Source organism: Ochotona princeps, chromosome 4, assembly GCF_030435755.1.
Source record: "Ochotona princeps isolate mOchPri1 chromosome 4, mOchPri1.hap1, whole genome shotgun sequence".
Classification (NCBI taxonomy): domain Eukaryota; kingdom Metazoa; phylum Chordata; class Mammalia; order Lagomorpha; family Ochotonidae; genus Ochotona; species Ochotona princeps.
In genome coordinates, this window is record NC_080835.1 from 74239049 (window position 1) to 74263898 (window position 24850).

The following is a 24850-nucleotide window of genomic DNA, read 5'->3' on the forward strand; positions in this document are numbered from 1 at the left end:
TTTTTCCTGCCTCTGGGCATGCAGACTAGTAGCCACTTTTCTTTCCTGTGTATAGTAATTATTGTTACATATTATAGCCTTCTGATTTTAAATATGTTACAGTAAGTTCTAATCTTTTAACACCTTGGAGGCAAATGTAAGGAAAGAAAGAGAAAAAAAACCAAAACAGCTTTTAGCGAGTGGAAGCCAAAAGGGACCTAAGTATAATCATAGTACTTCTTATCAAAGGAAAGTGATGTTAAACTTATACGCAAGATGCTACAAATAAGGGCCATACATGTGCCATCTCCTTTGAGGCTTAGGGTTGCAGCTTTAAGGAAATTCAATTTAAAGAATTCTGTAAAGAAATCGCTAGCTATGGCGAGTATGGTGAACAATCCACATCTCAGGTCTGCCTATGACCTGGGGGAATTGAGAAGTACCAGTTAAGTAGAAATGACCCTAAGTGGTAGAATCAGCCATCTCATAGCTTCGAAAGCCTGAATTTTTCTTTTCATTTGATTAGGAAAAGGCAACAGTATGTTTTTCAACAGAACAGGAGCTCACCAGAGACTGCCACGGTGTTGTAGTAAGTGTTTCAGCTACTAAAATCTCTCCTGAGGTGGGAGAGAAGTCCAGATTCTTTACAGGAATTGTAGAACCTAATGTCTGTATCTTTTGTGTTTCTCATACATGTTTTGAATTTCAAGACACCTTTTATTTTAATTGTGAATAACTTGTAGTTTTGGAATCGTAGACGGTTATATGTATATTAAAACAGGTGGCTTCGATTATCCTAGACTTCAGTTGACTTTGGGGTCCGTGACCACCACAGTTAATGGTGTGAGTGTTTGTGCTTCATCAGCTATCAACTGATGTTCACACAACTCATTTCTTGTACAATGTGATTTTTCTCCCAAAGCCCATGCTTGCAGACAGCAAAATTTTTACAGCCAGTTTTCACTGTGCAAAGCAGTCCTTTAATATATCCCAGAGAATGTAATATCATATCATCAGTTCATTAGCAAAGTGGTTGATGTGGATGATCAATAGTTGGCCTGCAGCACAACTCCATTTTGTCTAAGAGAAACTTCATATTTTTTGAAATGCTGGAGTACCACCCAGCTTTGAATTGCTACTGAAGCAGCTCCGTCTAAAATTGTTCTTTTGTTCGTCTTTAGCCATAAGTGAGCATCACAGAATCAAATCCACTGAGAAGAAGCTACTTGCTTTGCCAACACAATTAGTTTTATGAGGAGCCTCTGTCTTCAGATTGTTTTTTTCCAAAGTCCAACTTGGACGACTGCAGTTATTTTTAAAATTAATATTTTTTGAGAGCTCCCTTTCTCCCAAGAGTTTCTACGCAGATTTAGCAATCTTAAAGTGACTCTCCCAAAAGGTGATTTTTCTGGCTTTGTAAACTTCTCATACAACCTGTCCAGTGGGAGGGAAGTGTTTTTCTAGCGTTAGGCTTTGGCTCTCCGCGCCTCTCCCCTTCCCCCAGTGCTTTCTTATTGATGAAGAGAAAGGTCATGCAACCTGACCAGCAATGAAAAGAAGTGAGAAGTCTAGGATTTTCACCTTTCAGTGTGAAAAGCAAAAGCATTCAGTAATTGCTGTCTTATGGTGCATTTTCTGTTTCTTTTATTACTGTTAGCTTCTTTGATAAGTGAATTTTAATAGGAAAGCTAATTCAGATTTTGCAAGTTTAGTGAGTGGTTATCAGTCTACGCAAACATTCTATAGAATGAATTACAGCTCTTCCTTTTAAAGGAAAATGCAACTCAGATCTTAAGCCTCCTAATTGCTTAGGCCTTTTAGTAATGTGGGCCCTGATTAAAAAGCCCCATTAAACTTACTCTTTTAAAGGGAAGGTGGCTAATGTGATGGTTGAAATTGAAATAGCAAACCATGGATGCTTTAACTACTCTCTTTTGTCACAATCTTCCTTGAAAAGAGTTTTCACACATCTAATCAATGTTTACTTTCACAAAAGAGATGCTCACCCTGTATGTAAGTACAGGTTGGACTATGCTTGACCTCAGATTCTCAGCCTTAATGTTGAAAACCAATAGACACAAAGATAAAAATAGGTAGGTACTTACTCGTTTTCAGAGCTAAGACTTCAGTCCCCTTTGGTTCAGCATAGTAGAAGGGATTGAGTTCTTAAGACAGAAAAACAGAAATAACTCTTCCTACAACGGAGATTAAAGAATTTCATAAGCATAAGAGAAACTTTACATAATTCCTTGCAAGAAACTTATTTTATTCTTAGTTTAAAACCTGACTGCTTCCCAGTTTCTAAGTTCAGAGTAGAATTATTATCAAAAATCTATTCACTAGGGAAGTTGTGTTAGCCTCACAGCCATCAAACATCCAGTTTAGGGATGATGAAGGAAGAATCCTGCTGTGCTATTTCATAGCTGCATGTCTCCACAGGAACTTGAAAATCTAAGGGATACCAGAAGTAGAATTTTCGAAAGTAGGCCTTTGTGTGACTTGGTGCAGTTGATGTTCGTTGGGGCCTGAGCTGTGTGCTCTGTGGCAAGCCACCACCATCAGCATCAGTATTCTTGGCTGTCCTTCCTTCTTGTGTATTTTGGAGTGAAAGGTGAAATTCCATCTTTAACCCCCTTGTGGTTGTCTGAACAGTGATTAATGAACTAAATGTGATTCCATGCAGACTTTTCAAAGGGTGGATGAAGGATGGAATTTCAGCCTCCCCTTTTTCTTAAAAAGCCAGGCCTTTTGCTTAATACAGCTTTTAAAATTAATGTCCTTTTTTTGAATGCCAAGAAAACAAAGGGAATTTCTCAAAAGTGTATGCAGCTTGACACAATAGGGCTTAATTGGTGTCAAGGAGATGTTAGGATGAATGGGAAAATGCCCATTTAGCTGATAAGACCGGAAAGTGGAACCTTGTTATGAACTGTCATCTCACTGTGTATTTAAACTATAGCAAAACTGAAACATATTTGCCATATAGATCATAATGACTCCAAAGGAGCCATTATACTCTATTATGTAATTACATAATCAAAGCATGCATAGTAATCAGCTTCTGGAATTCAATGCTAATCAAACATACCTATAGTATGTGTTTAAGCTAAAATAGAGAACGTTAATTTGCCATTAGTCAACTAAACAAGAATGTGTATACAGAATATTCATGAATAGCTTAATGTTGTGTCAGATGATACTTTTTGTTTTATATTCAGGGGAAATCAACAATTTTAATTGAAGAAAAAGCCAGCACTGAAAGATTACTCTTTAGCTTGCCATTCAGAAATTTGCCTCACCTTTTACTGATTATAAAAGGAGATTAGATTAAATTTGATATTTTTTTCTGCCATAAACTCAAGTGACATAACAATAATTATATCGCCGGAGACTCTTAGCAGATCCTGACTATTTCCATGCTGTTAGATGCAGTGTTATAAATGTTACATCAGAAGAGCTTTTGAAAAAAAAAATTATAAAGCCTTGGACAGCTATTGCTTTTGTAATTAGAAACAAATCAATACATGTTATTTAGAAATAGCCAAGAATAGGAGTACCGTGATGACTCAGCCAGAATCCTGGCCTCACTTCTTGGCTGTCCCTCTTGCTTGCCCTGTAGTTTTAGAGTGTATCTTCTTCCTGGGCTTCCATGTCTGTATCCCTAAAGTGAGAACATTGATCTCACTTTTTTTTCTTTTGATTTTAGATTTCAGAAGTGTCTGATATAAAGAAGTTAGCACAAATGTTTTGAGTCCATACCACCTGTTCTTGTCCCCTCCATTATCTGTTGCATTGGTTTAGTTTATTTCCAAGCTTATGATCCTTATGGTATGCATTCATAATCATTTTGACCATTAAGGAGACAATTCCTGGCACAGATAACCAACATATTCAACTTTACTGTTTGGGATTGCAAAACACAGATGAGGATCAGAAAGGTTAAGCGAAGCTTTGTACACAGCAGACAGATTGATTGGTTTTCATGTTAAAGAAACAGTCAAGTGTTCACGAAGATTGAAGTATAGCCTCTCTCAGAAATAAAGAATTGTGTTTGTGTTGAAGAGGTCTCACCTTTTGCCTTAATCCACCTTTGAGGGGTCCCTATTATGGACTCAGTTCACACTCTCTCCTCTGCACATTGGATGACTAAAAATGTTGCCATGATGTTTAAAGGAACTAAATTCTTTCATCAGAAGCTTTCATGGCTTGAACTTCAAATAATTTATTTTCAAATTACTTTTTACTGTAATTCTTATTAATTCAAATAGGTTTCTGATTTGATATAAAACTCTGTAAATGCAGGGAACAGTTTAATGAATTGAAAGATAGGATTGAGTCTTTAAAAGGAAATGTACAAAATATGCTGACAGTAATTGCTTAGATAGAAATCAAATCTTAATGGCTTTGTTAATGATTTGTAGTGAACACTGTGTTTACATTGACTTGGGGGAATATGTGCAGTTAGATTTTTTTCCCCTCTGGGTTTCAACAGAATCTTTATTTTTTTGTGTCCTTTTTCTGAAATGTACTCCCCTCTGTGCTAGCTCTCAAAAATACTGGCAGGCATTGCAGTCTGTCTGCTGGCGATGGTGTTTTTATTCAGATATGGGTAGAGGCTGCTCTTGAAAGTTGGGCACATCCTGAACAGGGCTGGGAAAAACAGAACTCAGCAGACATGACCGTGGGCAACAAGCCATTTGAAGCTGCAAACCAAGGAGGGTTCACAACCTAATAGAAAACTAAGCGTCCAAGCCTATGCAGATCTTTTCCTTGCTTTGTGCAATGTTCAAACCCAGATGCCTTTTAGAGGGTAAGAGTAAATAACACTGAGCCTTTCATTTGTGCAAAAACTTCAAGAACTGTTGTGGGGTTTTCAAAGTAATAACTACAGGATGTTTGGTTTGGTTAACAGTCTACGTTTTTTATTTAATGAATCCTGCCTATTCATTTAATAGAGAGCATGACTGTGATAACTTAATGCTGGGTTCAGTCCTCCACTGATCAGAAGGGAGGAAAAGTTTCTTTGGTCTGATGTTGGTATAGAAGGAGCAGGTCCGGGGACTTACTGTGCACTTTTTCTGGACAAACTCTTCTCAGTGTCGGTAGAGTTTATATGCTGCCATCGTATCAAGTGCATTCTCTTGTAACTATGACTTGCCCTTGTATTATGGACTTGACTGGAGAGACTCCCCCAGTGTAAATGAAGTGCTTTATTTATTAACAGCCAGGCAGCGGGGACGGGAGCCCTCCATGCTGGCAAATGCCTGCCACGCACTGGTAATAAAGGCTTTCTCCAGAGGCAGAGTGTGCTGAGCAGTGAGAGGAGGCAGCAGGAGTAAACAAGGTGTTTTACATTCAGGACAGTTCCTCTCTCATCTTGAAGTGTGTAATTGTGTTCTGGATAAATAATGACAATAAAAAAAAAATCAGAAGTTGCTCATAAGGAAATAACCCTTTTTAAAAACAAGTAAATTTTCCGTGGCAGAGTCAGTAGAACATTGGCAACAAATCCTGACATTAGCTGGTGAAAAAAATCCAAGCTCTATGGGCTGGGGAATCTAACAGAACTGTGTTCAAACACCAGCTTGGTTACTTAGCTAAATGACATCAAGCAGCTGAGTTCACTCTCCAGGAGTCTCGAAGCTTCTTGTTTGTTTATTTGTCTTCATCTTTACAGTTGGGTATGGAAAGCTACAGGAGTTTGAGAGTAAAAACTTTGTAAAGGAGCTAGTCCAGTTCTTAGCACTAAAAGAACATTTATTCCCTTCCCCATTGCTCGTGCCTATGTTTTTTGTTATGGTTTGTCCCATCCCTTCCCTAAGGTGGCTGTATTATGGATTGAGAAGTTTCCAGTGGGTGCTAGGAATTTTTATAATGCTATGTAAGTAGAGCTTATAAAAAATGAAATTTTGGGCCCGGCGCGATGGTCTAGCAGCTGAAGTCCTCACCTTAAACGTGCCAGGATCCCATATGGGCGCCAGTTCTAATCCTGGCAGCTCCACTTCCTGTCCAGCTCTCTGACTGTGGCCTGGGAAAGCAGTCAAGGACAGCCCAAATCCTTGGGACCTGTACCCCTGTGGGAGACTTGAAGGAACTTCCTGGCTCCTGGCTTTGGATCAGAGCAGCACCGGCTGGTGCAGTCACTTGGGGACTGAATCATCAGACAGAAAATCTTCCTCTCTGTCTCTCCTCCTCTCTGTATATCTGACTTTGCAATAAAAATATTTAAAAAACACACAAAATTTTAGGATGAAATTAATTAGCTATGTAAATAGAAAATTGAATTCATAAGGGAGTAATGTGCAAATAATATCCTTATTTCCTATTCTTGCCCTAACTAAAGTGGCTATAATGGTCACTACTCATGATCAAAGTACATTTTGTCAGTGTAAACGAGATATTTTAATGAGCTTTCTCTTTATTGTGATGAATGCCCTGGCAACTTCTAAGTGTACCATAGAAGACTCCCTCGGTGGGCCTCTCCAATACCCGATTATCATATTTAGAAAGTACGGGATGAATCTGGAAGTTGTGAGGAATACAGTTGTGATATAAATTGAAATCCAGTTTGATTCTAACTCTAAGTCTCACCCATGTATATCAAGTGCAAGTCAAAATGTCTGTATGTATCATTGTTCTGTCCTTAAAATAAATGACCTTGCTATTAATAGTCTTTATTAGATGGCTACAGTATAGATTGTATGTATTTGGTTTCTTTTTCCCAGGATGTGTGCTGTTTCTGGCTTGAACACTGTGTCTGCTAATTGAGTTTTAGAAAATCAGCAAGATTTTTTTTAATGGATTCTTTAAGAAAGGCATGAAGTTGTCTGTTTGTATCCCTCTGCTACACATCGAATTGTGTTTTCTAACAACCTAATTGTGGTGATGTCTGTTTCAAGGGGAAATTTATCAAGTCACAGTGCACCCTTCTGTTTGGAAGAAAGATTTGAGGATGTGAGCAGAAATTATTTTTACATAAAGGCTTCAGGCAGTTAAGAGAACTGACATACATACCATATTTTCATCACTGTCATTCACATCTTTTGCCTCAAATAAATAGGTCATTATTATTCCATTGCAGCCATCTTATGGAGCCTCAGTGTTTGGAGCTCTGTTTAATATAACTGCCATCCAGCTGACCTGTATAATTTATTGGTGATTTTCATGGAATGACATGTTTGGGCCACTACCATAAGCCAATGCACTTTGATATGTTTCAGCAAAATATCTCATTATCACTTATAAATTTTTTAACATTAGTATTATAACCAAGCTAACAAAGTTAGGGACTGTCATTTTCTGAGATGCTGGTTTTCACTTGGCCTTAGCAATTTCAAAAAAATAAAACAGTAGTGTTAATGATACCACCATGGATTTGCAAAGCCCGTGATGTACTAGAACAGAGCAAGAGCAAACATTTGCAACTGTAAAATTTTACCTAAATTATTCATTCAGTAAGGACCCAGAAGATTTAGTCTTACATCATTTAATTATAAATAATATTTCTTAATGTTTAGATTTAAAAAAAAAAAATAAGAACACATGATTCTGTTTTATTGTCTCCTGCTCACAACAGAAAATCATGCTCAGTTCTTCCCTGTTCCTTCTCCATATAGAAATGTTTTATAGCCTTGGGCCCGGCGGCGTGGTCTAGCGGCTAAAGTCCTCGCCTTGAAAGCCCCGGGATCCCAAATGGGCGCCGGTTCTAATCCCGGCAGCTCCACTTCCCATCCAGCTCCCTGCTTGTGGCCTGGGAAAGCAGTTGAGGACGGCCCAATGCATTGGGACACTGCACCCGCGTGGGAGACCCGGAGGAGGTTCCAGGTTCCCGGCATCGGATCGGCGCGCATCGGTCCGTTGCGGCTCACTTGGGGAGTGAATCATCGGACGGAAGATCTTCCTCTCTGTCTCTCCTCCTCTGTGTATATCTGGCTATAATAAAATGAATAAATCTTTAAAAAAAAAAAAAAAAAAAAAAAGAAATGTTTTATAGCCTTAACAAGAATATAATATATATAATATATATATGTATGTATCTCCACCTTCCCTACCCCCACCATCCTACCCTAACCCAGGATATAATAACTTTAGACTCTCAAATAAAGAGCTACAAATTAAGGCATTTTGGTTATCTACACAGGAAATACTCTATCAAAGCATAATTGCACCTCAGTAGGCTCTAAGTTCTGGTATCTGCAAGGTGATCATGATCTGTGAGGTCTTGGTGTATGCCACAGAGGGTAGTGCCTGTCACCGGGCAGTATTCCCACGTACACATTCTAACAACTTTAGGATTGTTGCTTGTGCTGTTAATAAACATCCTATAGGCCGATAAAATTCCTCCCACACTGCAGTAAGAGTACATTTGGTATTTCGGTCTCTGCAAGGCAAGTTACAGCACTTTAATTGGACAGTTTAGATTTCTTACCAGATTGGGTTACCATGAAAATATAAGGGTGTTGTCCTTTCTGTTCAGGGCCAGGAAATCCACCTGGATTCCTAGTTGATTGACAGTAATTCTTTTCTTGTTCTCTTCTCCAATCTGGGATTAGACTGCTCCCTCCAGCTGGGTTCTGAATTCTGTGTTTGTTACAGTAATCCACCAAAGAGAAAATTGGCATCCCTTGATTTTTTTTTTTTCTGATCACTTTTTCTCTTTATTGTTATTTCTTTTTAACGCTCTTCAACCACTAAGCCCCGCCTGCTAGATTCAAATTAGGGAAAATGCACTCTTACTGCACTACAAGCCCTGTGGGCTGTGTTCTCACACCCGGGTTAATTCCCTGGATCATAGAGCTCAAGGTCGGGTTTCATTTTGGTTTGCTCTTCAAGTTCCAAGAATTTTTGTTTATCTGTGGCTCGAATAATTGTTTTCCCCTTATCCTTCCAGCTTCCTCATTTCTAATCCTTTGCCAGAGGCTGGTCTATTTCTAGGTGGATTTGGCTTAAAGCCATCTTAGACACCCCTTCTCAAACTCCCCTACCGTGTCCTGCCAAAAAAGGATCCTTCAGCAGAAATGCGATAGCAGGTGAAATCCTCCATTTATTCTAATTACATCTCTATTTATGCTGCATTAATTTTTTTTAGATTGGTGTTTATCTTTAACCTTTGTTTCTTAATATAGCAGTTTTTCCTAATGGAGAGAATAAGCCACCCTGAGTTGATACATAAAAGTGCTAGAGAGAGCTACTATAGAATGGAAACTCAGCGTCCTTATTCTTGTATGCACACTGCTTCTCACACATATAATGTCTTAATAAATGTTTGGATTTCACATCCAGAGAAAGGATGATCATGATGATGATGATGGTGATGATGACGACAGTAATAGTGATGACAGCAACTACCATTTATTTCTTTTCGTAAGAAGCTAAATACAGTACAAAATGCTTTCTATTTATTATCCTTTTTAATTCTTCTAACAGCTCTGTAGATAGCTTTTCGTTATTACCCCCAGGAATTCTGAATAACTTTGCCAACTCACACTGATAAAAAGCAATCTTTATTTTTCCTGATTGACCATTATATCCACTGCCTCGACCGCACTGTCTGTTCTGCAAGTATCCACCCACAGGGCAACTTCTTAAAGACCAGGACAGTTATATACTTCTTCATCCTCTGCTATGCCAGGTGCAGAATTGGACACTCGAAAATTGCTTCATCCTTTGTTTCTGAATTGAATTCTCTCCTCCTACCTGAGCTGTGGATCATTTGGGGCATTTATGAGGTGCCCTAGCTGTTGTCACTGATCTCTCCAGTAACAAACTGGAGCAGATCTGAAGATAAGTCTTCTATCAGCAGATCTGAAAGCCTTGACTTTTTGACATGTTCAGAAAAAGGTTCTCTAGATAACCGCCAGCTGTGGTTTACAAAAGGGGAGTGGCTCCGATGCTGGGGATTTGGTGGAATGTTGAGAATTTTTAAGTTTCTGAGAGCCGAGTAATGAACTTTGAACTGTGATTCCTCCCAGGAGTTCATTGGGATCCCTAAGAGTCACAGTCAGTCAGGTCCTCACTGCCACACAATGAATAACCAACCTGCCTATCCTTTGGAAACGTCAACATCCACTAACAAGATGAGACTATTTGTTGAACCCTCCTTCCTCCTTCTGTTAAGTAGCCCCTTGAGTCTTCTGTGAGATGACTGGCTAGCTTAGCTCAAGGACGTGTAAGCTAAGGTTGACTAGACGCCTCTTACGTTTGTCATTTGTGAGAGCCTCAGCTCCTCAAAAAGACACTATTCGAATCTTTCCAATACCTCCTCAGTCCACTATTCAACTAGGATAAAATACTGAAGCCTGCGACCTTGATATCACAACTTTTGGCAGCAAGTTCAGCCGAGGATTGGCTGTATTTTTTATCTCTAGGTCTGTTCCAGATTAGTAGTCAATTTCTGGGCTACACAGAAAGATATTATAGTCATACCAAAAGTTGCTATTTGTGTTCTCTTTGTCATATGTTTATCTTTCATTTTAATCGATCCAGTTGACTAAACTTTAATTAGTAGAATTTTTTTCCACTTTCTCTCCCTTTGTTTTTAAGGTAATGGACAGAATTTGTTTACGAAAGACGTGACGGTGATTGAGGGAGAAGTTGCAACCATCAGCTGCCAAGTCAATAAGAGTGACGACTCCGTGATTCAACTACTGAATCCCAACAGGCAGACCATTTATTTCAGGGACTTCAGGCGTAAGTTTCCACCCTTATGGTATTAGATGGCAACTTGTTTTTCCTACATGTTGTCTTGATGAGGAGATTGCTAAGACCACCTTCTTTTAATTTAATGTTAGATGCTTAAAGTGTAGTCGATTCTTTAGAGGGAAAAAGAGACAGGCAATCATAATCTTTCTACTTAATAGAAATCTTGAATGGTCCCTTTTAAATGTAAGGCAGTCTTACTTTGCAGTAGGAATTGATTGTAGTAATTCAAGGTGAATTGCAATTGAGTCCCAAATACTTAGCTGACACAAACAACTCGAATGGAGTAAGGCAAGGAAAATGTAGCATTCTGAAAGGTAATCTGTTTGGGTTGGAGATTGAAGTTTCCAAGGTAATCTATGCCTATAAAGACAAAACCAAATGTCCTCTCACGGTAGTCTCTAGTATATGAAAGTATCTGTATGCTAGTCTTTCCAATTGTAATGTAACAAAAGCCAATAATCACAACCAAATTATGTATAATAAAAATGGTTCAAATGGGTGTCAGGGCTTGGTAAGATCAAAATAACAAAATCAAGTCTTTCAGAAAAATGCTTTTTGAGAACATTGACGCCAGTCTGGCTGCTTGTGCCCGTTCTCCCCCCAGTCTGTGTGACCTGTGCAAAGAGTTGATAAACTTAAGGAATGTAAGAGGATGAAGAAGTTAAAAAAGGAGAGAAACCAGCTTCTTATTCTTTTTTCCCCCAGCTTCTTATTCTTAACCTCAGCTTTTGTCATTATATGCTTAGCTAATTTTTGCCAAAATCGTTAGAGAATTTTAAAAGTAAACCTTTGAAATACATTAGAAACCTGTATACATTGCTTTTTTGGTGATTTGGATTTTGTGTTTGATTCCTAATCAATTCCGCATGGTGAAGTTGAATGTAGCTCAGAAACTTCAGGAGACATTTAAGGCCTGTGCTTGACACTTGTAAAATCCTATTGATATAGAGTTGTACCCAAGTTAAACAAGATTATTTTATTATAGCATTTTCAAAGTGTTTTCTTATTTTGCTTTGGAAATTTTTATTAGTGATTGGTTTTGAATCCTCTTTCATAATCTGGAGCCATTATCTCTTTGAGGTCTTGGGATTTTGGAGGCCCAGGAGAACCGGTGGGCTCTCGTTTCTGAAGTTCCAGTTCAGAAGGCTAAGAGAGACCTGACATTCTGTATCAGGGAACTTAGGGCCTATCCTTGGCTTTCTGTTTTTCATTTTGTCTATTCTTGATTTAAAAAAAAGAAAAAAAAAACTGAAGCAGTTTTGCAAGTATATGTAAAAAGCCATTGGCTACTAAAATTATGTGTCTGTATATGTTTGTATACTTCAGGCTTGCACCTATATGCGTGAACTTCCTTTAGACAAGGTATTTCATCTGAATGTAATTATTCCAGAAGCTTAGAATAATAGCTCAAGGAGTATAAAGAAGTACCCAAAAGGCACAGTCATAGACTTTTCCTACTGTATGGCTACCTTTCTAGTCCTCAGACTTTTTTCATACCTCATTTCAGGAAGACAGAGTGTCTGTTGTCTTCCCCACAACCATTGACTCTCTGTGTTCTGATTCACAGCTCTGAAGGACAGCAGGTTTCAGTTGCTGAATTTTTCTAGCAGTGAACTCAAAGTGTCGTTGACAAACGTCTCAATTTCTGACGAAGGGAGATACTTCTGCCAGCTCTACACCGACCCCCCACAGGAAAGTTACACCACCATCACAGTTCTGGGTAAGACATGCTAGTGGGTTTGTCTTAAGAAATGGGGTGGGAGAGCCCCTTACTCTGGGAGATGGCTTCCAGCAGAAAGGAGGTAGTTAACAGCGAATGTTCCTCTCAGACTTGTTTTAGGAAGAATCACTGCCCATCTTGCTGAATTTTAAAAATAGCCTATTTTACCAAATGCTCTAAGGAAAGGCAATCAGCAGTCTTTAGAGATTCCACCTGCTCTTGGGTTTCAAACCTCAAGCTTCACAAGCAAAGATCAAGAGAATTTAGAGCCCTCAAATGAATCACTCACCACATGAAAAATCACTGCTTCTAACTCTTACGGTATTTTTTTTCCCCTCTTTGCAGGAGAGGGGAAGATGGGATCCCACATCTGTGCCCCATGGCAGAACTCTGCTAGAAACTCTGCCTCTTGATAGTTCTTTCTGAATTACAGCCATGTTTTGATATTGTCGATCTCCTGTTCATTGGCCTTACTTACTGTCTTATTAATCTGTTGTATTCCAGAATGTGCTGTTAAAAAATAATCATGGCCATAAAACCTTACTTCGCCATATATCGCAACCATTGGACATAGCAGAATTCAGTGCCCCTGAAGATGTAATACACGTGCAAAAAAGTGTTGGTAGACTGCTAGATATTCCTCTAGTGAGTTGAGTGTCTTCATTGTGACGTTCAGCAAATTCCTAATAGCAAGATTTCCATGTTTATATTTTGATGCAGTCCTCAGACATTCCTGTGTTGAAGATGGGGCTGATTTGGTCACCTTTTAGCCAGGCTTGTTCTCCAGTACATTACACAGACTGATCCAGATTTCTCAAAGTGAATTTTCAAGGACATATACTATAGTGTGAGGCAAGATCTCTGATTTACAACTTTGGGAAGATGATGAATCAAAGTCTATTTGATGCGGCAGACTGCAGCTTTTCAGTGTAATGATATGAAGATTAAAGAGGGAAGATAAATATAAAGGACATTTGTGCTCAGTGTGTGCACATATATGTGTCTATGGATGTTCATATTCAGCTGCTGCTTCAGTGCTTTATTTAAACACAGCTGTAAAGGGGAGATTTTTGTATTTGTTAAGCTAAAACATGTCCCCAAAGCTTGCATATATGCTCTTGATAAAAAGAATACTAATTTTAGAAAGTCATATTTAAAGTCTCTCTGTGCATTTTCTATTGTGTTTAATGATGATGGCTTTCAGGTGTATACAGTTGTCACAGTTGTGGTTTTAATAGAAACAGTAGTCAGAGAAGATTTTGTAGGGGGACTGACATTGCGGCATAACTAGTGAAGCCTTGCCTGGGATGCCAGTCAGTATCGACTGTGGGAGCCAGTTCAAGTTCCAGCTGCTCCACTTCCAATCTAGCACCCTGGCAATGGCCTGGGAAAAGCAGTGTAAGATGGCCCCAGTGCTTGGACCATGGCCACTGGCCTGGGAGACCAGCAGGAATCTTCCAGCTTTGGTATGACTCAGCTTTGACTGAGGAACGAACCAGTGGATTGAAGATCTCTCTGTAACTCTTTCAAGTAAATAAACGAATCTTCAAAAAAAAAGTTTCGCTGGATGTCTGTTCTGCTAGTCTGCAGTCATGTAGATGTACCAAATTCACAGGCATGCATTTAAAGTGTTCTCCGTATCTTTTTGTGTAAGAGTTTTTGAAAGCACAGTTTGCTTTTGGTGTAAGTCATTAGCTGAACAGACTTTGAACTGACCATCTACCTTTTGACCCCCACCATCACTCATGGGATTTTCACAAAAGCAACATCAGTAAAGTGAAATATATGAGGGAGGACCCAGCACTATGGCTTAATGGCTAAATCCTTGCCTTGCACACGCTGGGATTCCATATGGGTACTATGGTCTGGTAAAGCAGTAGAGGATGGTCCACTGCCTTGGGATTCTGCACCCACATGGGAGACCTGGAAGAAGCTCCTGGATCCTGGCTTCGGATCAGCTCAGCTACGGCCATTGCAGCTACTTAGGGAGTGAACCAATGGACAGAATTTGTTTCTCTCTCTCTCTCTCCCCTTTGTAAAATCTGCCTTTCCAATAAAAAAAAAATAAACCTTAAAAGAAAATATATGAGAGGACTTGAAAAACTTTATGGAAGAGTGGAATTAAGAAGATGAATTTATTTTAGTGCAAGAATTTTTTCATAGCACATGGAAAATGGGTATTATGAAAAGACTTTACACAGATTTCAAAATTGTTTTTGCACCAAAATAAGCTTGTATTTATTTATTTATTTGTTTGTTTTTGAAAAGTAGAGTTACAGAGAGTAGGAGAGAGTACAGGAGAGAGAGCTTCCATGTGCTGGTTCATTCCCCAAATGGCCACAACAAACAGAGCTGGACCAGACTGAACCTAGGAGACAGGAGCTTCTTCCAGGCCTCCCACATTTCTACAGGGGCTCAAGCACTTGAGCCATCTTCCACTGCTTTCCCAAGCCATCAGCAGGGAGCTAGATCAGAAGCAGAATATCTGGGATTTGAACAGGTGTCCATATAGGATACTAGAAAGTTAAACATAGTGGCTTAACTTTCTGCACCACAGTTCTAGTCCCTAAATTCACACTTTTCATTCCAGTTTTGCTGTACTTGTGCTTATAAGTATTTTCAATTTTTAGAATATTTTGCTGTGTATACCTGTAATTAATATCTTAGTTTCATGGAATGAAAACTGTAATGGCCAAGGTTAGCCATCTTTCCCAGACTACAAAGCACTCAGTTAAGAATCAAGCACTTTTGAACTTGAAACAATTTTATTATTCCATCTCACAACCCTTGTGTGTTCTAGTCCATGTCATTTTCTGTGGAATCCTGAATGCTGCTCTTTCAGTATCTCTTTCTTGAAGATTCACATCTTTCATTTTCAGGAATCTGGCCATTGGCAAGCATTCACTGCCTGCCTGGTACATTTGTTCTTAGAGCCATTGCATTGGACCAGCTTGACTACGAATAATACACTCTGTGCTTGGGAGTTGGCACGCCAGCAGTAGACTGTTAAGAAGCAGTATGCTTGTAATCCTTTTGGAGGTTTCGTTATTCTAGAAGTAACAGGTTCCTGTTTCTGGTCTATAGAAGCATTAACTTAAATATAATTGGAAGTAATACTAGATGTTCTTTTGCAGATATTATGTATTCATTTAATATTCTACCCATTGAATTTACTCTAGGATTCCTTGACAGAAGAAAATTGTTGTCATCGGTGTTTGAGCCTTTCATATTCCAAAATCTGACAATTTCTACTCATATTCATATATTCAGACCTTCCTAAGGTTTAGAGTTTTCAGATCTTATAATGAATGAAGAATGGTATATTAGCATCTTCGTTGAAAAGCCTCCACAAGTACTTACACAGCTGTCAAATCTCTTGATAGTTTGAAGATGATCATTTCAATGCATGTATCTATTAGTTATTTGATGCATTCAGAAAAAATTTCAGCATAATTATAAGATATAGGAATGTGTGTTTGTTAATTTTATTTGTGCTATAGTTACTCTGACAGTTGCATCTTGTCCATATATAAACTGAAAATCCTGCTGTGGTATTTTGTGTGAATTCGGGTACTTTTTAGGGTCCTCACTCATTCCTTCCACCTGTGCTGATTTCATTTCTTTCTCCTGAACATGGTATAGGAGTTTCCTTATTCATAAGAAGAGATGAATGAGAAACTAGGTTATTTTAACATTAATATGCTTACTGATAATAGTAGCTAATATTATTACTGTCCTTCTAGGATTAGTGTTCACTCGTAAGATTCCAGGAACAGGAGAATCCAATTATTTTAAAGGGTCTTGGAGTGACAATTCACATACTGATCAGCTTTAAGATTCTTCATTTGTTGCAATTAATGTGACTTCATCTTGATATTGCTGGGTTTTTAACAATGATATTATAGGCGTAATGTTTATAACTAGCACTCATACACTTAATCTTAGCTAAGAAGAAGCTTGACATATCATGCTATTTTCTAACATTTCTGTCTAGGTGATTTCCATTCAGGTTTTTATCTGTATGCACCTCCTTAGATAGGTCTTTGGTTATTTTCATTAAAGACTACTGGCAATCTTTACTGAGTGTGTCTGTTTAGTGGACCGTGTGTAAGTGTATTTTCTGGATAGCCAAGGTTTTAATTCATTTTTTTATAAATGGATTTTTATACATTACTAACTTCTTTTGTGTTATACTAGACATTATGCAATGAAAGGAAAAATAGGGTAGAATTAATAGACTGAAGTGCATTTTAAGATTTTCTGTTCTCAGCAAGATTTAAATCTACCTAATTTGTAGTTTGCAAAGTTTTCTTACTCCTAAAAATTTTGAGAAGATTCAACTTACTAAAAAATTTTTTAAAAGACATTAGGACTCACATTATTTGTAAACCAAACAAGTCCCACTAGCTTATTTCTTCTACTCTTAGCAAAGATCAGAAATACTGGTCACAATTTTTTAAAAAAAATAATTTAGCTCTTTCTCAGGACAAAGGTCTAAACAGTAAACAAGTCTTTTATTTCTCAACACTAGGCACATTGTCAGCTTTTGAATTTTTCCGCACTTTTATTTTGGGTAAAGTTAAAGCTAATGTCATCTCTTTGGGAACATAATCCTGGGAGTTGGCATTGGTACAGGAATCACTCTGAAGTTATAGAAAGTCAGCATGAAGCTGTTGCAATAGAAGGGAAATGAACATGGATAATACCAAAGGGCTAAGTTGTTGGTCTAGCTCTCAGCCCCTGGACAAAATCTGGTGGAGGCTTTGAATTGTCTCCTGTCCTCATCTGTTCTGTTCATTTACATTTATTTTCTTTGAACCAGCACACATTATTGGTGATGTTGCTATATCATCATTGTGACCAAATTGAAAGAATAAAGACTTTCTACCAAGAAATAACATTGGAGATGAAGTTAGTAAAGGTTTGGAAGCAAGGGGTAAGGAGAGATAATGTCTCATCCTCATTTTGGAAAAAGAGAGAGTATGGAAGAAAATAGTACAGACAACGAGCTATTCATACCTCACCGATTAGATTTCAGGCAAAATTCTACTGAGGCTCGCTAGCTGTCTATAGCACAATCTCTTCCTTTCAGATTTCCCAGATTTCCACACAATGATTTATCAAGCAAATCAAAACTAAAAGTAGTGCAGATACAGTGGTATCTGCTGTGCTTCCCTCTGCAGGAATTGCCCGCATTGATACTAGATTTAGCCATTTGTCCACTTGTCATGTTCTAAGAGACCCATCTTCCTGAACTTCGTATCCCACTAATTACGTTTTTTGTTTTTATTTTTTTTTTATTTTTCATAATGCAGTTCTTTAGACTCAGGGATTTCCTCTCCCACCCTTCCTCTTCCCCTGCCTCACTGTTTTCCTCCATCTTAGTACAATCATGCAAGTCCATCATTCTGCTATTTAAATGTATCCTGATGTTGTAGGTATAGGTAACGGTATAAAGTTCAGCATTCTGTTGTCAAGATATATTTTACAGTTTCATTGGGATCCCACCTTTTATTCAGAGATAGAGATGCTTACTGTGATGTATCACCACAGTATTCTTGCCTCCATTAGACAGCTCCTCTGGATAAATAGATGTATATGCATTTTTACTTATATATCTATTGGTTTTGTATTTTGCATGAAGATTGCCTTATATCAGGAAGAATATGTATTTGTCCTTTTGGGATTAGCTTCCATTACTTACTGATAGCTCCCATTATGAATCACTTCATTTGTCAACATCAAAAATTATTTTCTGTACCTCATATGTTAATTTTGCATGGCCTTGCAAGGTATTCTTGTCATTTGAGAGGACACTTCTGTATCTTTTGTACCTTGGATTTCTCTTTATCTACTCTTAGACTATTCCTTATCACTTAGCCAAGGTCTAGTTCTCTTTAGATGTGGACGATCTTTTCTTGAGACACTTGATCTAACAATAGCACTTTTTGTTCAGTGTAGCTATTACATTGATCTTAAACATCTGGTCTCCGTGTATTCTCCATCAACGTTCTGCGTACGTGAGATGAAAATCTAAGACATAGCTGACCGCCAACCAGCATGGATAAGCACGTTAAGGATACGACTACCTGGATCATCCCCTTTCTTTTGCTCCTGCTTTTCTATGACTCTTAAAAATCCTGACAAATGTACAAATCCCAATAAACTACTAAGTTATCTCTCATTTTGCTTATTTTTTCTTTAAATGTTAACTATGGGAGTTCTTTGTCATGTACTCGTTCAGGCCATATCACATCAGCAGAACATCCAATTGAATGAATATGTTGTTCTCCTGTATACAGGGAACAAGGAAGAGGGGTGCTTTGGCTTTAGTAATTATATGCCTCACCAGCACCAGAACCACACACTATCTTGCTGAGAAATATATACAGCAAATTACTTTCCTTTTACTTTCACGTTCTCTATAAGAATTTCCAAGTGCTCCATTGCAGTGTAAAAATCTTCCTATGGGCAGAATTTTCACATTAGTCTGGAACAGTTGGAAATTCCATATACGTGGTTTAATCCCATAATTTATTGAAGCAGTCTTAGAGATGTATTATTCAACTTGATCATCAGGATGGCATGTTTATACATATTTAATTTCTTGTTTCTCTTCTCAGTTGAGAAACTTATTAATCATAAGTCTCAGAACTGTCTGCGTATTCATGGTGGTCAGGACACATATTCTTAGATTCACTCTACTGAATTCAGTATTCTTACTGATTTTTATTTCAAGAGGCTCAGTCTTGAGGTAAGGTTGCACCTTCTAAGAAGTTTCACTGCCAACTCTTGATTCATTAAACAGATACTTTCCCTCATCATCAATCATCACAGCCACCCTACATATTCTTGATTCAGCATTCAGTATTTCAGCCAAAAAAAAAATCTCTTTTTGGCCATTTTGTTACAGTTCATATGCTCTCAGAATAGTGATTTTGATTCTGATATATAAGTCTGCTTGGAAACACTTGAGGGTCTCTTTCACCTTTGATTTCTGAAATTTGGAGCTTGGGGATTCAGGATGACTGAAGCAAGCCAATTGACATTTCCTAATATTATTGTATCTTCATATCCAAAGGATTTGATTGCAATGCCATCCATGGATCTCTATGAACCATTTAATTAGATGAACTTGTTCTAAGGGACAGTTTTTCTATGTGCGTTTACAGTGACAGGTTCTTTTAAAGGTTCCCACGGTTTTGGTTGATGCTGGTCCACTCTGGAATCTTTGCTATGGAGACTGAAATCAAAAGGTTGAATTTAAGGAGAACCATTGCTTTCCGAGGTCTCTGATAAAGTTGGTAATTTCAGTAGTGTGTACTCCTACTTAGACACACTTTCTGGTTAGCTTTCTGATGACTTATAGGGAAATACATGGTTATAACGTGACCATTTGGGTACTGGCCACTTCATACAACAAGGTGAAAGTTCCAAATTCATTCATTTCACTTTACTTGATGATGATTTTACATTTCTTTTCCTCCTCCTAAGCAGTGTGTTATAAATACCCATTAGGAACGTGTATTTTTAGCCTTCTTTCTGATAGCAGTAGTGCTATTTTCTGATGAATAAAACTCTGTGTTACAGAAGTGGATTCTAGGGACAGGCATTATGACACAGTGGGTTGAGCTGCCACTTGAATGTCCATATCCCAGATCAGTGTGACTGTGTCAAATCCAACCTCTGCCACCGCTCTGTCTTACTATTAATGTGCCTGGGAGGCAGCAGAAGATGGCCCTGGTACTCAGATCCCTACCACACACATGGGAGACCCCAACTGAGTTACTTGCTTCTGAGTTAGCCCTGGCCCAGCCCTAGCTGATAGTGACCATTTGAGAAATAAACTGATGGATGAAAAATCAACCTTTCTCTCACTTTTTTTTTCTTCTCCTGTTCCTCCTCCTCTTCCTCCTTCTTTCCCTGTCACTCTGCCTTTCCAATAAATAAGTTAATTTTTGAAGGAAAAAGTAAGTGGATTATGTGTTTTCACAGTGTATATGTCTGCTTTGTAGTGCCACCACGCAATCTGATGATTGATATCCAGAAGGACACTGCGGTGGAAGGTGAGGAGATTGAAGTCAACTGCACTGCCATGGCCAGCAAACCAGCCACAACTATCAGGTGGTTCAAAGGGAACAAGGAGCTGAAAGGTAAGCTTCAGATTGCCTTGTTGGGAAGTGACTAGTCAGCACTGGCTTCTAGCAAGTATGCGTTTGTGGGAACTAAAGACAAGTGCAGAACATGCCCCTGTAGCTACAACACTCTTTTAGAAATGGTTTAGAATCACTTGCTAAATACATCTGAGGCCAGAGCACATCTACATGTTATTCTATCTCCTGCCTTCATTCTGTGGTATCTCTTCAGATACCCAGAAGAGTCAAAACCTGAAAACCAGAATTCTTCATATTAGGAAGAAGTGTTAATTATTCCCTGAGTTCCAAGCTGTCTGTATGTGTAACTGCAATTCTCATTGCTTCAGTCCTGTCTTTTCTGCGACTCCAAGTGGGACAGAGCCCTGCATTCTCATGTTACACAACTGTTTAACTACGTGACTGTCTCCCATGGCAAATTCTAAATCATACTGACATCTATTGAGTTGTGTTCAGTGAACTCAGAATTTTATCTTCATTGTGAGTTTTACAGAGACCAAATTTCCTGTGAAAACTATCCTTGAGTTGCCTCAACCTCCCAACCTGTTCTTTGGTTAAATCTTTGGTTTCATGGTGCGAGTGCAGATTACTCCCTTGTGCTGCTCCCATTGCCTCTCCCTCAGGGTCAGGCCATCCACATTTTTTTAAGGTTTATTTATTTATTTATTTGAAATGAAGTGAGAGAGAAAGAGGGAGAGAGAGAGAGAAATCTTTCAAACATTAGTTCACTCCCCAAATGGCCACAACAGCTGGGGCAGATGAAGGTGAAGCCAGAATTCCAGAGGTCCATCCTTGACTCCTGCACTAGAGCAGAGGCCCAAGAACTTGGGCCATCTACTGCTATTCTCTGGCATGTTATCAGGGAACTGAATCTGAAAGGGAGCAACCAGGACTCGAACCAGTGCTCCTAGTGATGGTGATATTGCAGCTAGTGGCTTAAGCTGGTCTGCCACATCACCAGCCCCAGCCACCACATTTTGATTCCTGCCACCGTAGCTGCTGTGTGAGATAAGCACTGCAGTATTTATTGTATTTGACCCGTTTTCATCAGTTACACTAAGTTCCTCATGCCGTAGGTCCCTCATATTCTTTCCCATGTTGTCCTGCAAGTAGAACCCTGACCATAAGACTTTCCTACTGATTGGACAGAAATGCTAATTATGTGCCTCTGTTTCCTCCAAAGTGGGGGGAAATACCTTACAGGATTCTTATAAAGTGAATGAATAAGTGAATATCTGTAAAGCACTTGGCTGGTACCTGGATCAAAGTAAGTGCTTGTGTGTTTGCTAAGTAAACATTTTAAGACAAAATAACAAGCCTTTTTAGCAAAAGGACCTACAAATCTCTATCTGGAAATAGATAAAGTTATACCAGGCTAAATTTCTAAGAACCTGTTCTGTTTTGATCTCCTATTTCTTAGGTATGGTTTAGGAAGGAAGGTTTTTTTTCATTTTCTCTCTTCTTTTCTGCCTCAGTGAATTGAGCCATTAAATGTGTCCCATTAAGTACAAAACATTAAAAGAAAATTAATGGTGTGCCATGTTCCAGGGAGTGCTGAGTTCAGGAGGGGACTACTTCACCCTATTCATTCCATCCGGAAGCCACCTCCCTCTTCTGGGTTTTCTTGGACGGGTCTCCATCTGGCCCGAAGCCCTGGATCTAACTTCGCTCTAGCCCACTGCCACTGCATTTTTTGTGGTCTTCCAGAGGACTCAGAGTTTAAACATTTCAATTACAATTTCAATTATGTAAATCCATTTAGTTACTTTTCTCCTAATTGTTCATGATGGGGGTAGGCAAAAGGGGTTGTTTATATCTCTATTGCTGATTGAATTACTTAGGGGATTTGGATGATGTCCTAGAATCTTTAAGTGGCGTGACAGCCTCCTAGATAGTTGAAGTTTAGATGGTTTTAGGAGTAAAAACCACTTTTCTTTTACTCTTTTTGAATAACATAAGCAGCCACATGTCAAAATAGATACACTTTGAATTCCTATCTTCTAATATAGAGGAAATTTATATAACAGCATTTTATGAAAAACAGTGTAGAGAAGACGTTTGGTACAGCAGTAAAGAGGATGTTTAGGATGCCCACATCTCCTAACAGTTCTTGTTTCAAGTCCTAGCTCCATTTCAGATCCAGCTTCCTTCTGCTATGCACCCTGGGAGGCAGCCATGATGGCCCAAGTACTTGGGTAGTTGTCCCTCATGCAAAAGACACAGATTGAACTCTCAGATCCTAGTTTTGACCGGGTCCAATCTGGCTATTGAACTCATTTGAGGTAAAGCACTGGATGGAAGAGCTCTTTTTATGTCGCTTGGCCTTTCAAATAAAATGAAGATAAATAAATTTTTTAAATTAAAAGAAGAAGCCAGATGTGTGGCATAATAGCTTAAGCTGCTGCCTGCAGCACTGGTATCCCAGATGGGCCTAGTTTGTGTCCTGGTGGCACTTCCAATCCAGCTACCTGTCAATGCAGCTGAGGATGGCGCAGGCACTTGGACCCATACACCCATGTGGGAGAAGAAGAAAGAAGCTCCTGACTCCTTGTGTCTGCCTGGCCTATCCCCCAGCTATTGTGGCCATTTGGAGAGTAAACCAGTGGACAGAAGACCTCTTCCCTCTTTGTGTGTGTTATCCTCTCTCTCTCTCTCTCTGTAACTCTACCTTTCAAATAAATAAAGTAAATCTGTAAAAAATTTAAAAATAAAACAACAATGTAGATTACTTGAGGTTCAAATGTGTCCTAATTACTGGTTCTTCAAGATTGAAAAGTATTATGGGTTATCTGTCCACAGATGACCCTTATCTTGATTGGCTTCCACCATACTGATTAAACAGCGTTGTTAGGGTTGGGGAGGCATTGGGGGAAGAACGAAAATCTGACAGATGGAAATTTACCCACTTGTGTTTGCTTAATCCATTTTCTGTCTGGCAGGCAAATCGGAGGTGGAAGAGTGGTCAGACATGTATACCGTGACCAGCCAGCTGATGCTGAAGGTGCACAAGGAGGACGATGGGGTGCCGGTGATCTGCCAGGTGGAGCACCCCGCAGTCACTGGAAACTTGCAGACCCAGCGGTATCTAGAAGTTCAGTGTGAGTAGGCCAGAACCTTGTTTTGAGGGCACAAAAGAACAGCTGTGAAAAAACTCCTCTATAACCATTTATTGGTCACTTGCGATGTATATAGTATAAACAGACTTTTGAAATTCCCTTTGTCTGGATAAAATAATGATCAAAAGATTGTTTTACTGAAATCCTAGTATATAACAAAATGCCAGTGAGGAAGTGAAAATACTACAGTAAAGCCAAATGTCAAACTAAAATGATTCCAAATCTGCTTTAACATATGACTGGATTTCTTTGATTATAGACTGTCATTTTCCAGCAAATTTCAAAATCCAGAGTAATCCTCCTCCTTTATCAGTCCTGTCGTTGACTGTTGAATTTTTTAATAGAAGGGATTTTATTCCCATCAGGTATCAATATTTTGTTTTAAATTGCATGCTGTCTTCTATTTTAGGTTAACTTGTCGCAGTGAGTTGAAAAGTAGAAGTCTTTGGGATCCCTGCCACAATCTTGATGATTTTATCAATAAGAACTAGATCATAGTGAGTGAGGGTGTCTCTTTACTGTGCCCTGTGAACTAAATACATTCTCTTCATCTTCTCTGGACCATTCTGATGAGAATAACATTGTATTTCCTGTACATAATCATTCTTGGGCAAAGACTATGGCCAAGTACCAGCTTCTTGCCTTTTTTCAGAAGCTCCTGTAAGTTGACCTGTAAAAAATCCCAGTGTTGTTTGAGTATACAGAGTGGAAATATTACAAGAGTGTGCTTGGGCCGACAGTCACTCCTCATATCCTGGGACTTTTGTGACAAATCGCCACACATCTGGTAGCTTAAAACAGCAAAAATGTGTTCTCTCACAATTTTGAAGGTCCAGAACCAAGATCAATGAGTTGGCAAGGCTGTGCTCCCTATTGTGGCTTCAAGGGAGGATCTGTGTTTTGCCTCTTCGGGCTTCTGAGGGCTCCAGGAATCCACCTCCATCTTCATACGGCCTTCTCTTCTCTGCGTGTCTCTTTCTCAAGCCACTTGTTTTTGGGTTGGAACTCACCTCATAATCTCAAATGGTTTCATTTCAGGCTCCTTAACTGCAGAGACCCCTTTTCTTTTTTTTTTTTACATTTTATTATTATTATTATTTTTATGATACAGTTCCATAGGCTCCTGGCATTTCCCTTATCCCCTCCCCAATTCCCCTCCCACCTAGTTCCTCTATATCATT

The 24850-nt window shown here is 38.8% G+C and overlaps 1 protein-coding gene across 7 annotated transcripts in view; it reads left to right on the forward strand.

The window, feature by feature from the left end:
• CADM1 (cell adhesion molecule 1) overlaps positions 1-24850 on the forward strand; it is a 358979-nt gene that overhangs the window by 279242 nt on the left and 54887 nt on the right. For 6 of the 7 annotated variants that reach the window (XM_004585098.3, XM_004585099.4, XM_004585094.3 and 3 more), the window contains exons 2-5: positions 10522-10668; positions 12248-12400; positions 20416-20553; positions 23493-23651. In XM_004585098.3, coding sequence (XP_004585155.1) covers positions 10522-10668; positions 12248-12400; positions 20416-20553; positions 23493-23651 — 597 coding nt within the window. Of the gene's footprint in view, positions 1-1981; positions 2073-5801; positions 5861-10521; positions 10669-12247; positions 12401-20415; positions 20554-23492; positions 23652-24850 lie in introns of those variants that run through there. The other variant, XM_058663883.1, reaches the window with a different exon arrangement.